Source organism: Ochlerotatus camptorhynchus, unplaced genomic scaffold (assembly GCF_037179485.1).
Source record: "Ochlerotatus camptorhynchus isolate MF236.1 unplaced genomic scaffold, CSIRO-AGI_Acam_v1.1 ptg000367l, whole genome shotgun sequence".
Lineage (NCBI taxonomy): Eukaryota > Metazoa > Arthropoda > Insecta > Diptera > Culicidae > Ochlerotatus > Ochlerotatus camptorhynchus.
In genome coordinates this window covers 3,835,344-3,849,377 of record NW_027040855.1, presented here as the reverse complement: position 1 = coordinate 3,849,377, position 14,034 = coordinate 3,835,344, and the positions used below count along the sequence as shown (strand labels likewise).

Below are 14,034 nucleotides of genomic sequence, written 5' to 3'. Positions count from 1 at the left end.
TTGTCGTCCATCTGCGTCTGTCTGTCAATAGTACTAATCCGCGATTGTCCCTGTTCTGTGTTGCGTTTCGGATGAAGAAGTGTTCAGTGTTGTGCTTGCTGGGTCTGTTGGCCCTGGCAGGTGCCAAATTAACCGTCCGGCAGGATGACCACGACCACGACCACGATATGCCGGCTTTGGATTGGTGGGAGAACGGAGTGTTCTATCAGATTTATCCACGGTCATTCAAGGACTCGAACGGTGATGGTGTAGGGGATATCGCTGGCATTTTGGAAAAAATGGATCACCTGGCCGAGCTGGGTGTAACGGGAGTGTGGTTCAGTCCGCTGTTCAAGTCACCGATGAAGGACTTTGGGTACGATATTTCCGATTTCATGGACGTGGATCCAACGTTCGGGACGTTGGCCGATCTGGAACGGTTGTTTGCTAAGGCGAAAGAGCTGGACATCAAGGTGATATTGGACTTTGTGCCGAATCATACGAGCGATGAGCACAAGTGGTTCCAGGAGGCGCTGGCCGGCAATATCTCGTACGTGGATTACTACGTGTGGAAGGATGGTAAAGCCAATGGTGAACCACCGAATAATTGGGTAAGTTTTGTGGGGCGTAGCGGTTTCAGTTTTTTGTTGTTGTTGTTCGTGCAAGTGATTAAGTGGATGCGTGCCAACTAAATTATTTATGGTGGAATATTTTTTGTGATATTTGTAAGTTGGAATATAGGTTTGCGACTTCTGCCGCTTCAAGTTGAAGTAATTTGATTCTGGCTAAATTTGGCAACATAAAAGTGACTATAACTGTTACTTTAGAAAATTTTATTTTGATTGAATTTACAACGGTTTATACTTTTGTAACGGGCATAAAATTCTTGTGCGTTTTTCAAGCTATTGATTTAAAATACAGTAGAAGTAACCTATGATTTCGGTCCTATGTACACATTTTGGATTTCCTTCTTAGTAAAATTTGTTTAAATTTAGGACCTCATAAAAATGCGAATACATATTGTATTTCATTTGGTTCCTAAATAACAATCAGATATGAGTAAGGCTTTCTTCAGGTGATTCATTGAAGCGTCCAACAATGACCGTCATGATGGCTGATATTCCCTATCACTTCAAGATTTCTAGGACATAAATCTTGGACGGGTGTGACATCACTTCTGACATTGAAACTGCTTGCGTACTGGACTGCAACAAACTTGAAGTTACAGTTTCTTTGTTATAAGTTTTGTGAGAGCTGATATCTGTACTATTGAAATTTTTATGTGGTAATGAGATTGATCAGAAATAAGGTTTCCTCAGCGATTCAACTTCAAAACGCTAAACGGAGTGCACAAATTTGCAACAATGTTATGCAACATTTCATAGTTGATCGGGATATCAATTAGCCATAAATCCCTCCAATAAGTTCTCGGTACATCTTTTATCCACCGATTGAACAAATAAAAAAATACTAAGGCTGTGTTCCATTTGGAAAATGTTCACTTCGAAAATAAATTAAGATGTTCGAAAAACCCTGTTGTTGATCGTTGATCGGCCGATTTTCGAGAAAGCGTATATCAAAATTGATTCCTTGTATGTCAGTAATAAGTCTGCTGGATAAGCAGGTTTATTTGAAAATTTTCCATCTTTCAAATTTAAGTAAACATTCACCAAATGGAACACAACCTTAATAACTTGAGAATCGTTTCTTGTTGTGCTTGTTGTATTAGATGCGAGGTAAAAACTTCTTTTATCCATATGTGTGCTGAAAATACCTGGGCCGAGTGAAGGAGAAAGTCGACGAAGAGAATCTTGTCAGTGTTACTTAGGACCTAATGCAATGTTCAGATTGAATTGTTTTGCTTAGCTGCAGCAATGTAAACAGAAAATCGATGAAGAGAATCGAACATTACAAGTAGGCGCTTTTGAACGCTCACTTTCGAATTTCAGAACCTAGCACTAGCACTGAAAATAAACTCGACGGTACCTCTATTTATGCTTAGAGATAAGCATTGCAAGTCCCTCCTACTTAAAGAATTATGCAATCGAACGGCTTGCTATGTCTCGCCCCCATCAGAAAAAAAACTGGGGTTGTATAAACCGTTCTATAGCATAATTTTTCAAAATAGGAGGGACTTTCATACCTAATCTAAAAGCATAAGACACCGTCTGATAATTTCAATGCTTGGAACAGAAAACTGCAATCTGTGTAGGAAAATCCTTCTTATCACCACAGAAACACCCCGTTCCCGTTTTCTTATGCAAAATAATGAATGTGCGTTCACAAAACGCACGAAATCTTAGGCTCTGAACCATTTGGTGGATTATTTTAACTTTTGGTTAAAATTTGACAGATGGAAAGTTATCGATTAACCCTGCTATCCGAGCGTGGTTATTTCTGACAGACAAGAAGTTAAATTTTGACGACCGTGGCTCGAAAACCGGTCGATCGACAGCACGGGGATTTTCGAACATAAGAAATAACTTTCGAAATGTCACTTTTAACTACGAGTTAAATTTAACTCGGCAAATGGTTCACAGCCTTAAAAAACCATGTTAAGAATATGTTTAATTCAATCAATAGATTAAAGATGTACCGATAATTAAGTGCAGGGATTTCAAGCTAAAATGTTCTTATCGCGAAATATTGATGATCAATACCGTCCAACCTGTTTTGTGTGGTGTGCTGATTTCCAGTGTTGCTCAGTGGGAACTTTCATAAATAACGTAGTAGTAGAGGGAGGAGAGGGGTTTCAGAAGTTGGGACCGGCCATGTATTAGGTGTATTGCAAAACACGCTCTGAGGGGTAGGGAGGTTAATTTGTCAAAAAATATATACGTAATTTATGGATGGCCCTAATTTTACTTCCAAGACTGTGTCGCAATGGGCGAGTTAAATTTATCTCGTGGTAAAAAGTGACAGATGAGTTATCGAATAACTCTGCTATACGAGCGTGATTATTTCGGACCGACTAGAAGTTAAATTTTGGTAAAGACGTTAAATTTTGGCTGAGCTCTGTTTGAAAACTGATCAATTTCCGGCATTTTCGAACATTGAAAATAAATTTCGAAATATCACGATAAAAAACTCGGCAATTTGTACACGAAGCATTTCTCGATTACTTTTTCGAAGGAACGTATCATATTTTGTAAACAACGCATTTGATCGTCGACTTGGTGTAACTGGTAGCTCACTCACGCATGCTAACACTACCATGAGATAGAGGCAATTTTCCCCTACCTGATATAGTGGTGTTAGTATGTGGGGCGAGCTATTAGTTATGTTTACATAAGCTGATATGTCCTTTCGAAAAGTAATCGAGATTTGTAGTTATCATTCAACCAAGGAGCGCTTGCGCCATCGAGGCGACGCTGCTACAGGCAGCCAGTAAACTCGTCGTTGTTCGAGGTGCAAAACTCGAACGCTGCGCGCTTGACAGGAACCGTCTTCCTACTGCTGCTACTGCTACCTGCTACCTGCTTACCCGCCGTCCGAAGCTAAAATGAGCTTAGGCACATTAGCAGCGCGGTTTTTCAGCTTTTCAGATTCAAACAAAATTGTACTAGATTATGAGGACTGGGCTTAGGGAGAACGTTTATTTCATGAAAACAGTGATAACATTATTACTTTTTATTTGTCCATTTTTAAAACAGTTTAAAAAAAGAAAAGGGTTTATTGGAACAGCTTACGAAAGGTATTTCCTATCGATTGGTGTATTTGGATTTTAAATTCATCAATAAATGACTAAGTTATACGCGTTCAAAATCGTACACCTTTCCGTGGCGGTCGCAATTTTGGATTTTCGATTTACCTTCCCGTAAGACGTAGTCTACGTCAAAAGCTTGGCCTTGAGCAGAGGGACTGATGATTTGATAAAAATACTAGAGCAGTAGAAGTTTGTTTAGAGGGAATGTTATTAAAAAGCTAAGGCTTATGTTCATTTAATTAGTTTCGGTTCAGTTTCACGTGTTCTCACGTATATTTTGTTCAAAAAAGCATTTTTTACATGATTTTTGAAGAAAAAAAAAAAATATCTTAGTTGCAGTCTTGTAAGGGGTCACAGTATTCGACACATTTTTTGTGATAATCGACTGCCTTTGCCTCCGACACTTGCAAAACAAGTTATCATACACACTTAGAAATAGCTAATTTTACAAGTGACGGAATCCATCTTTGACATAAAAGATGAGACGTAAACAAACATGTCATGCAATATAAAGTGCTCCGAGACTGAAAAGTTCGTTGCTCGACGAAAAGTACGTTTGATTAAGCTATATTTCGCGTCTGTTATGACTCAAATTTATGTCAAAATTGACGCTCGTATATGTCAGTCTCAGAGCACCTAAATTTACATGAATTTTTCTAAGTGTGTAGTCCAGTAACAGACTAAAATGTCATATGACAGGCTCTGTCAAACGACACTGTCGCCGAAGACCGTCACATGAATGTATGTATTTTAATTTTTCTCATAATAAGAGCTGCTGATGTTGTGCTTGTGTGAGTTCTGTAAATAGCAAGCAATGATGACCAAGTAATAACATTTCTGATCAGAAATAGTTTAAATTGAGGTATTAGAACGAAATAACACATGTCATGTGATAGATATTTGATAATTTTATTTTTGCTCGAATGTTGTGTGAGAGAGATGACGGTAGAGCATGAGTTTACGCATACAAACAGACTGTCGCGCACGACAACGAAGCGAGCGTAGTAAAAAACGTCAACAGTTTCAACCCCTGGGTAGGTGAGTTATGGTTTCAATTTTCGTTCAGGGTGAACTTTCATGTGTCGACTTGAAATTTAGACTGGATCCTAAGTATTTTGTTTTCAAAATAGCAGAAACATTAATGTAACTTAAACTGAGTTGAAAGATTGATGAAATGCACCGGAAAACGATGAAATTATAATTAACAATAGAATGTACACTGTACATTGTATATATTTTAAAACAACAGTTTTGCCGCATTTTTGTCTTTCCCAATATATACAAATTTTGAAGGAATATAATCGAGATAGTTTTTCGACATTGAGACAGAAGTTGTCATGGATCAAAATATGGGTTATTAAGACAAAAGTGTGATTGTGATAAAAAAAAATCCTTATCCAACCATTACTAGATACTACGATAAGCAAAGGTAAATAAATTTATATTTTGCCAGAAGCCAACCTGTCACTTGACGTCAAGCGAGTTTAAAGTTGTTCAATCAATGTGATATCATATTCAGTGGTAACGTTTTCGCAAATTTTTGAAAATCAGCAGTATAAAAAATACATCAGTCATGTTTGCTTAAGGCTCTAAGTTGCTCTAAAACCTTTAAAACCAAATCAACGTTGATAAATTTAAGTTGGACGCTATTCTTTGCTGGTCCAATTACTTAACACAAGTTATAGAGGTTTGAATAGCAAACTCTGAAATCTTGTAAATGTAAATGCATCCCACAAAGTTCCAATCCATTTCAGGATTGGTTTGAGATTAGGGCACATATGTTGTGTTTCATCGATTTCTTCTGAATAAATGTTCATACTCGTAAACTTACAAAACAAGCCTGTAGGGGAATGATTCCTTCACAGCTGCTATAGTTTGCTTACGGCAGTGACTATTATTTTCGAAAAATTGGTTACTTAGGTCATTGTTTTCAAAAGCAGTTACAATCTAATCTCAAATCACTCCGGAAGTTATTTAAACATTTTGGTTCATTTTACGATACCGAGGATCTTTTTGAAATCTCATCCCTTTAAATATTTGCGACATGTTCTGGTTCAAACAGTAATATAAATTCTAGCACTTGTGAAATTTGCTGCGAGGTTTGAGGTTAATAAGGCCAGAACAAATCTCAAGTTTTTATTTGGTGACTCCTTTCCCTTCAAAAGCTTGGAATATCACAAAGGGGGAAATACTAAAAAAAACTTTCAGTGTATATTTATTTTGTATGCACTGGGTGATGCGCTGCTTAAGCGCGCTCCCTCGCTTCGTTCCTTCATTGCCATTATTTGAGTAAAGAGCCTGAATTTATAAAGAGACGACATCTTATCCATTTGACAGGTCTTCTGCTCGATTGGAATGACTTTTGCTATGACTTTGACAGACTATCGATTGTTCCAATTTTGACATGTCGCCTCTTTATAAATTTAGGCTCTTTATATTTAAGCACTGGGTCAACTGTCATTCGTCTTTGCGCGTTTTCCTGCAACGCTCCGCTCAACGATTCTCGTACAGAACAGTCATAGAGTTCTCCAGATGCACAAAAGTGTGCGTGAGACCGCGCGCTACCTTTTTAAGTAGTTGTGATAATGCGATACCTTTTTGGTTCTTCTTCTTCTTCATTTTTATATATGGATGTTAGATTTTAGTGTTTGTGAGATTGCGCTTGGAGATCTCTATTCAGCTATTGAATTCTCGACGCAAGATCTCACTAATACAACCTAGCTTGTGTAGTCGTGTAAAATCGATTTGTTTATTATTTTCAACCACGAAATCAGCTCTCAAAGTTTTCGACTTGACAGCGGTTTGTTTTTTATTTTCAACCAGTAAAACGCATGATTAGTGAAACTGCTCACTAATAGTAACGGTGGTAGAGAACTCTATACAAAGAGTCAAAAGAGTTCATGGCGGTGTGATCTCGTGCTTTAACTCTTGCATCTCGAAGTGTAGATTTAATAGTGATTATTTGTTGTTACGTTGCTGTTTACAAATTTTTATTTGTAACCAAGTTTGGCAGAACAATATTCACGCTCGAAAAGCGTCGTATGACAATATCACGGAACATCACGGACTCCTGGAGCTGCTCCGATTTAGCTTCCCATCGACATACTCGTCTAGGAAACGGATCAGACGATAAAAATAACAGGATCGTTCCTTTGATATCGAGTATCGCTAATTCATTTGGGTATGGATAGGGTAGAGCGCTATTTTGTCGTAATCGCCCATTTTCGTTCTATCGATCAGAAAAGATCAATAATGTTCATGATTTAACCGTGCACAAATCAATAATAGGTTTGTTCCGATGCGTTAGTTCACTAGCTGCAACATAAATCCTATTAGAGTGCATTGTATGAATATTAACGCTTATTGTTCTCAAAACAAAAGAAGCGCTCCTAGCAAATTCCGTTTTTCTATCCGTAGGATGAAGAAAATCGAATGGCGTTTCAATGCGTTAGGATGGAATTGAAACTCATAGGACGAATTTAGAATCAAGAAGCAGTATTAGATTTTATACAATGACTCAACAATTTGTGACTCTTTATCAAATCCAACGGTACTTATGGAATGGTGAATAAATTTAGAAGTCATCTTTGATAGGAATATTCAACTTTTTGTTCAAACCCGTTCAAAAAAGAGATGTAAAGCGCGGGTTGTGCTTAGTAGGACGGAAATTAGATCAAAAACCCTACTTTGCTGGATTTTATTATATTCAGGGTTCCAACTTCTCACTCATTTTCGTGAGGATTAAATCCTCACTTGTCATCTTTTTCTCTGAAAATAAACTTTTCAACTTTTCCCTCACTGAATCCTCACTGAAAAAAATATTTTCTCTCACTCTTGTATGTTGAGAAAAATCATTGGAAATCGATGACTTTTATTTCTCGCTCATAGCATCGATTCTCCACACGCAAAAAGCTTCATTCTCTTTCACACTGACTTAGCGGAAGGCTCTATCAAGTTCATGGTGTTGTTTCATCGTTTGATATTTTTGTGCATTTGTGGTTTTTACTGATGGAAATTGATGGCAAAATTAAAAAAAAAACGTCGGAGCGTTCAGGAGTTTGTTAATACCGTAACTAAAAAGTTAACTTGCAGTGAATACCGTTGTACAGTTGTTGATGGTTGTTGTTACACACAGACAACGTACAATGTTGGAAAGTTTAAATACCATATTTAAAAACTCCACACGAGAGAATTTCAGATACTGGAACTCGGAACCGGCCAAGCTAATCCTCACTCGGAACGTCAGGATCCAAAGATTCCTGTGCGAATGACCAGGCAACGCTTATATGGTGGTGTAATCAAGTGTGTTTTAGTACATGGGCTCCAATTTTCGTTTATTCATTTCGAAGGAATAAGAGATCTTATTCAACCCTACTGTGATCAGCGTTGTCAGATTGTTTAAAGCTTATCGGTATCGAAGGTATTAAAAAATCGGTATTTATCGGATTTTCTATTTATTTAATTTTATATTTTGCCGTTTTTGAAAGCGAAAATTTTAACGATGGTGACGACTGGAATTTGAGGGGAATTGCTTTGTTTGACGGCTTTCTCAGTCCTAAAATACTCCTTAATTTTTTAATTTTATTTTAAAACTATCGTTGTCCTCAAGTGGTGATCAAAATTGTAACCAAGCAGCGTTTTTTTTCCAATTAAATATCATTCAATGAAACCAAAATAAGAAAAATCAGCCAAAACAACGACAAACAATATTTTCCCTTGAAAAAAGGCACAACCCATGGCCGAAATGTCCGGCAAATTACATCGTTGCAGTGTTTTAAGACTAAGAAAGCCGTTAATCAAAGCAACATCTTTGAACTATGATCGGAAAATTCCGGAAGAAACTCCGGGGAATGTTTGAATTAGTTTCTGAATGGAGCTGAAAAAACATCCAGAGAAAGACGAAAGAAGCTCTCCTGAATAAAGTTCGATAAAACCTGGAAAATCATCCGGGAAACTTCCTTAAATGAACTATCGGAAAAAAATCGGATGTCACATCCAAAGGAAGCCCGAAAAGTTTCGGAAGCTGGAAGTAAATTTCCGGAAGTAGCCATTTCTTTTAAAAGCCAGTTAAAGCTCGGAAAAACCTTCCAATAGAAGTCGATCAAAAATACCTTTCACTTATGGTCAAACTTCCAGGAGAAGACGAATGAAATTTCTGGGAGAATTAATTGAACTTCCTGGAGAAGACGAAAGAAACTTCCTGGAGACGCTGACATAAACTTCTTAAGGTTGACTGGAAGAAACATCTGAAGAAAGTCGTAAATATTTACATTGCTTGTACCAAAGAATTGTGGGGTATTGACATTATTTCCCAGGTTTTCTGTAACCAGATGCCGTCATCTTGAATTTCAAAATGGCGTCAGACATAGATTTACAATTCCTACATGTCACTCTGATTCCAAAAATACCCATATTGTGGGGTATTGACAGTATTTTCCAGATTTTCATGAACCGGATACCACCATCTTGAATTTCAAAATGGCGTCACACATCGATTTCCGGTCCCTACACGTCCCTCCGATTCCAAAAATACCAATATTGTGAGGTATTTGACAATATTTTCAAAAACCTCTTTTTACGAAGTAAATCCCAAATAACGAGTTTTTTTTACGCAATAATTCGATTTACGAACCGAATGGTATCGTAATGTGATCAAACCGTTGCTGCGGAAGAAGAATAGACTATTTTTTTTTTCAAAAAGTCTTATGTGAAAATCAATTTGAACCGTATTTCAAAATCAAATCAATTATCAAAAAACCGAATTCAATTAGCTTTGATTTATGATTGAATATTGTTTGTGTAGCGAATGAAATTTTACAATTTTTCTAACGTATGTAACTTGATTTACTTGAAATTTTAATTAATGAACTGAACATCGGACTTCTTTCAAAAGTATGCTAGATATTTTGAGGACTTGTTTGTAGCTCAATGTCATATATACTAGGTCCATCAGCCAGAATTTGCCGTCTCTTTTACTCGGCCGTTCTTTACATGTAACAAGGAACGACGTCACGTTCCTTGTTATATTTGAACATCTGCAGAGTGAAAGAGACCGGAAATTGTGTCTGATGAACCAAGTATGAATGAAAAACTCTGCTCGCTCACGAGCAGTTGTACAAGTGAGAGTGAATGCCCTCTCCAGAATGAATAAAAATGAGAAACGAGAACGAAAACGATTGTGAGAAAAGGTTGGTAGGAAATTCACCACCCGTGCTTCTCAGCGATTATCGTTTCTCATGACGAATGAAAAAAAAGGTTATTTTCTTTTTGCGAAAACGAAAAGTTGGATCCCTGATTATATTGTAGAATATCACCTTGTGCTTTTATAGAAGTTTACATAAATTAGTACTAGACTGGTGCGGCATGTCAGGTCCTTGCAATCGGATCAGCCTGTTTCAGTTTTTGAAAACGAATTTCATCGAACATCATTCCTAATCTTGATTGACAACTCACTAGGTAAGCCGCCTTCAATCTGCTCGATCCCCCTTGTTCGCTGCGTACATCTTCGTCTTGTTCCAGTCGGGTCGCTACCAGGAACCAGTTTCATTGGGTCGTTATTCGGCATTGTTACGATGTGCTCAGCCCTTCGTAGTCGCCCGATCTTCGCATTCCATCTAAATTTCTTAACTTACAAACCAGCTGCAATGCTACTTATTAATTCAAATATTTTCTACAGTGATTCAACAATTTCCGAGCTAAATCCAATCTTTTCAAAATTGGTTTAAAATTTTTAGAAGTGAGACCAAATCAGAAACGATTTAGGAAATTCCTAATTGAGGTGACATTTTTCAAAGCAGATTCAAAACTGAGGCTGACCTTTTTTGAAGTGAGTTCAAACTTTCGAATAAGTCATCAACATTTTTATAACTGAGTCTAAACATTTCTGTTATGTTATTCAATTCTTTTTAAAGTTGTCAAATGTTTCCTGAAGTGATTCAACATATCCCGAACCCAAGCTTTAAAGACTTGGTTTCACATTTTCTGGAGTGAAGCCACATTAGCGGATTTAATCCCTTTTCCTAAATGAATTCAATGTTTCCTGCATTCCCGAGCAGAAACCGATAGCTAACCGATAACATTTGAATATCTTAATGTGGTATGATACATTGTTTTGGTATGTTCATTTACATTTTTACAGTTTTGAGGTATTATTTTTGGTATTTTACCTCTTAAGTCAGCCTCGTCAATACCATATTTAGGATGCCAGTTATGCTGTTTTCTTAACCAAATTTGGTATCCATAAGTTATTTTCTCCTGCTCGGGTTGATTCAACTTTTTCCGAACTGAATCCAAACTTGTTAGAACGGGTTTGACATTTTCCTAAGTGAGCCTCATATTTGTGTTAACTGCTTGGTATTTGGCAAGGACACAATCTTGTTGAGGTCATCTAGCTTTCCAAAAAGTGTAGGAAGTTTTCCGAAGCGCGACACCTTTTTGAGCTAAAATTTTCCAAATGGAGTTCATCCTTTTCTGAAGTGGTTCAATACTTTCCTTAAGGAGTTCAAACTTTTCTGTTGAGTGATTGAATTATATTTAATGTTAGTCTGAGCTTTCCTCCCCTAGACCCCTCCCTCGTTCTTGTAAGATTCACATCCTTTGAAAATTAGGCTAAGATTTTAAAGAATGGACCTTTGTGTGTTCATACCTAATGGCAGATTTGTTTAAGCAAGCACAATTGTTGAGAAAACTGGGTTTACATCGACAAAAGAAGGTTTTTTTTTTATAGAAATGTGGGTTTCTTGATCAGCCAAGTAGGATTTAGGCTCCGTCCGTTTGAAAATCAGGCTTGGATTTCGTAGAATAGACCTTATAATTCTTATGCGGTTTTGACATTAACATTTCTAACTGATTTTGATGAATTTAAGCAAATAACCTTATGTAATCGGCAGATTGAATATATTTTTAATATTTCCTCGGTACAAGTATCAACAATAGCGATAAATGAGCTATTAATAACGATGATCACAACACTGTCATGTTCTGTCATGACAAAAAAAAAATCGATGAGATTTTGAAGAAAATCTCTATCATCGTTTTCTCATCCGACGATAGTGACAGAAGTATCTCTGTAAATATCGCGTGAGACCTTTCATTGAAAATTGACATTTTCTAGCCAGGTTGGATTGCGGTTCTATCGTTTGAAGTTTGTGTTTTTGATTTTATAGACAACTAGCCAAATTCCTTGGTATTGATTATTGATCATCTCAATTCCTCTTTCTCCGTTCAGCAATCCGTGTTCCATACCGACGCTTGGACCAAACCGGTCGGTCAGACCAAGTACTATCTGCATCAGTTCGACAAGGGTCAACCGGATTTGAACTACGAAAATCCCAAGGTCAAGGACGAGATGAAGACAATGATCGAATTCTGGTTCGAAAAGGGAGTGGACGGATTCCGAATTGATGCCATCAACCATGCCTACGAAGACGAACGATTCCTGGATGAACCAATTATCGATACAAACAAGGGGCTGTTCTACGAAAATATGGAACACAAGTACACTATGAATCAGGTATGCGGGTAAATTATCTTGCCACAGATTTCAAGAATCTAATCTATGCTCTTACTAACCCTAGAACAAATCATACGACTTGATTTATGATTGGCGTGAGGTGTTTGATCAATGGTCCACCAAGACGAATAAGACCAAACTGATGATGACGGAAGCCTATGCCGATCTGGAGCATACCATGCGTTGGTATGGTGACGGCAAACGTAACGGTTCGCACTTCCCGTTCAACTTTGCCATGATCAATGGACTGTCCAGCAGTTCCAACGCTGCTGATTTAAAATCGGTCGTCGATCAGTGGCTGGAAAACATGCCAAAGGGAGCGCAGGCCAACTGGGTTTTGGGAAATCATGACCGTCCGCGTATTGCATCTCGCTTTGGTCCAGAACGTGCTGCCAGTTTTGCCATAATGGAGTTGACTCTACCGGGAATTGCTGTGGTCTACTATGGAGAGGAAATCGGTATGGAGGACTTCCGGGATATCTCCTTCGAGGACACACAGGATCCTCAGGCTGCCAATACCAACAAAGAGATATATCAGCTGTACACACGTGACCCGGTGCGGACACCATTCCAATGGGATGCTACGGCATATGCTGGTTTCACAGCTGCCACTACCCCGAAGACCTGGCTGCCGGTTCATCCCAACTACAAGGACCTGAACTTGGCTGCCCAGAAGGCAGCACCGAAGAGCATCTTCAAGTTGTACAAGCATTTGATTCAGCTACGTAAGGATCACACCTTCATGTACGGTGACTTTGAATCGAAGGCCCTGATCAACAACGTGTTGGGTTACACGAGAAAGTTGGCCGATCACAAATCGTACGCCGTTGTGATGAATATGAATTCGGCCGAGGTTCAGTTGAACATGAAACACTTGGACGGTGAGGCAGAGAAGCTGAAGGTTGTGGCCAGTACGCCGGAGTCGAAGTTTGAAGTCGACCAGGAAGTGACCGACGTGCAGAACATGACATTAGAGAGCTACGATGCGGTGGTGTTTGAGATCATCACGGCTGGCAGTGCTGCCATCACCGGTTCGTTGATGTTGATTTTGGCGTCTGTGTTGAGATGTTTGTTCCAATAGTGATTTAGTTCGGAGATTAATTTATTTATTGTTTGGTCGAAGTGAGTTAATACTAATGAAATTGAAAATTATGAAATAAAAAAACGAAATAAAAACTGTAATACCGTATTTTTATGGGAAAATATATGTTCTTTCGAATAAGAGACTCAGATAAGAAGACAGCACCGCCGCTCACCAAACCATTTTTTAAGGCTCCTTTATTGATGAATCCAAAGATTTTTGCATTGCAGAAACTTTCTCAACCCTCAAGATTTTTTCATCACAATCCTTATTCATATTGAAGCATATAGAAAGTAGGTAGAAAGTATTCTAAATAATGGGTGAACGTTTTATTTTCAAATAGGTCATTACATGAAATGTCACTAAGCAGTACGCTATTGAAGCAAATGTGGCTAGGTCACAGGGATCTCTTAGGCAAAATTCTAGTAATCATCCATAGTTAGTCATACAGCCTATTTTTTTTCTTTTTTCCTTGATTTGTTTTCCGTCGATCTTGTTTTCCGTGCTGAGCACCAATGCTACCGACGCCAAAGAGGTAGTTCCCACGCCTGGACGCTACCTATCGATCCATCAACTCATGAACCGGGGACTAACGGCTTTACTTGCCTGATAGAAATGTTATACCTCAGAACATCCCGGTGGCACCGACTGGGATTGAACCCAGGGTGAGAAGTAATCACGCATACCACTACAGCACCAGCTGGGTACAATTCCAGTTGGCACCGCCAGGATTTTCTGAGGCATAAAATCTCTGAT

The 14,034-nt window shown here is 38.2% G+C and overlaps 2 protein-coding genes across 8 annotated transcripts in view; one reads left to right on the top strand and one right to left on the bottom strand.

The window, feature by feature from the left end:
• LOC135709868 (dual specificity calcium/calmodulin-dependent 3',5'-cyclic nucleotide phosphodiesterase 1-like) overlaps positions 1 to 14,034 on the bottom strand; it is a 714,199-nt gene that overhangs the window by 350,455 nt on the left and 349,710 nt on the right. The window lies entirely within an intron of this gene.
• LOC135709873 (alpha-glucosidase-like) lies at positions 43 to 13,317 on the top strand. Its single transcript, XM_065232306.1, has 3 exons — positions 43 to 590; positions 11,913 to 12,197; positions 12,262 to 13,317. The coding sequence occupies exons 1-3, from the start codon at positions 72 to 74 to the stop codon at positions 13,276 to 13,278; spliced, it is 1,821 nt and encodes a 606-aa protein (XP_065088378.1). The 5' UTR covers positions 43 to 71; the 3' UTR covers positions 13,279 to 13,317.

Coding starts and splice junctions, on each gene's coding strand:
- LOC135709873 (XM_065232306.1), top strand. CDS start 72: ATGAAGAAGTGTTCAGTGTTGTGCTTGCTGGGTCTGTTGGCCCTGGCA. Junction 591..11,912: donor GTGAACCACCGAATAATTGG/GTAAGTTTTGTG, acceptor TTCTCCGTTCAG/CAATCCGTGTTCCATACCGA. Junction 12,198..12,261: donor ACAAGTACACTATGAATCAG/GTATGCGGGTAA, acceptor TACTAACCCTAG/AACAAATCATACGACTTGAT.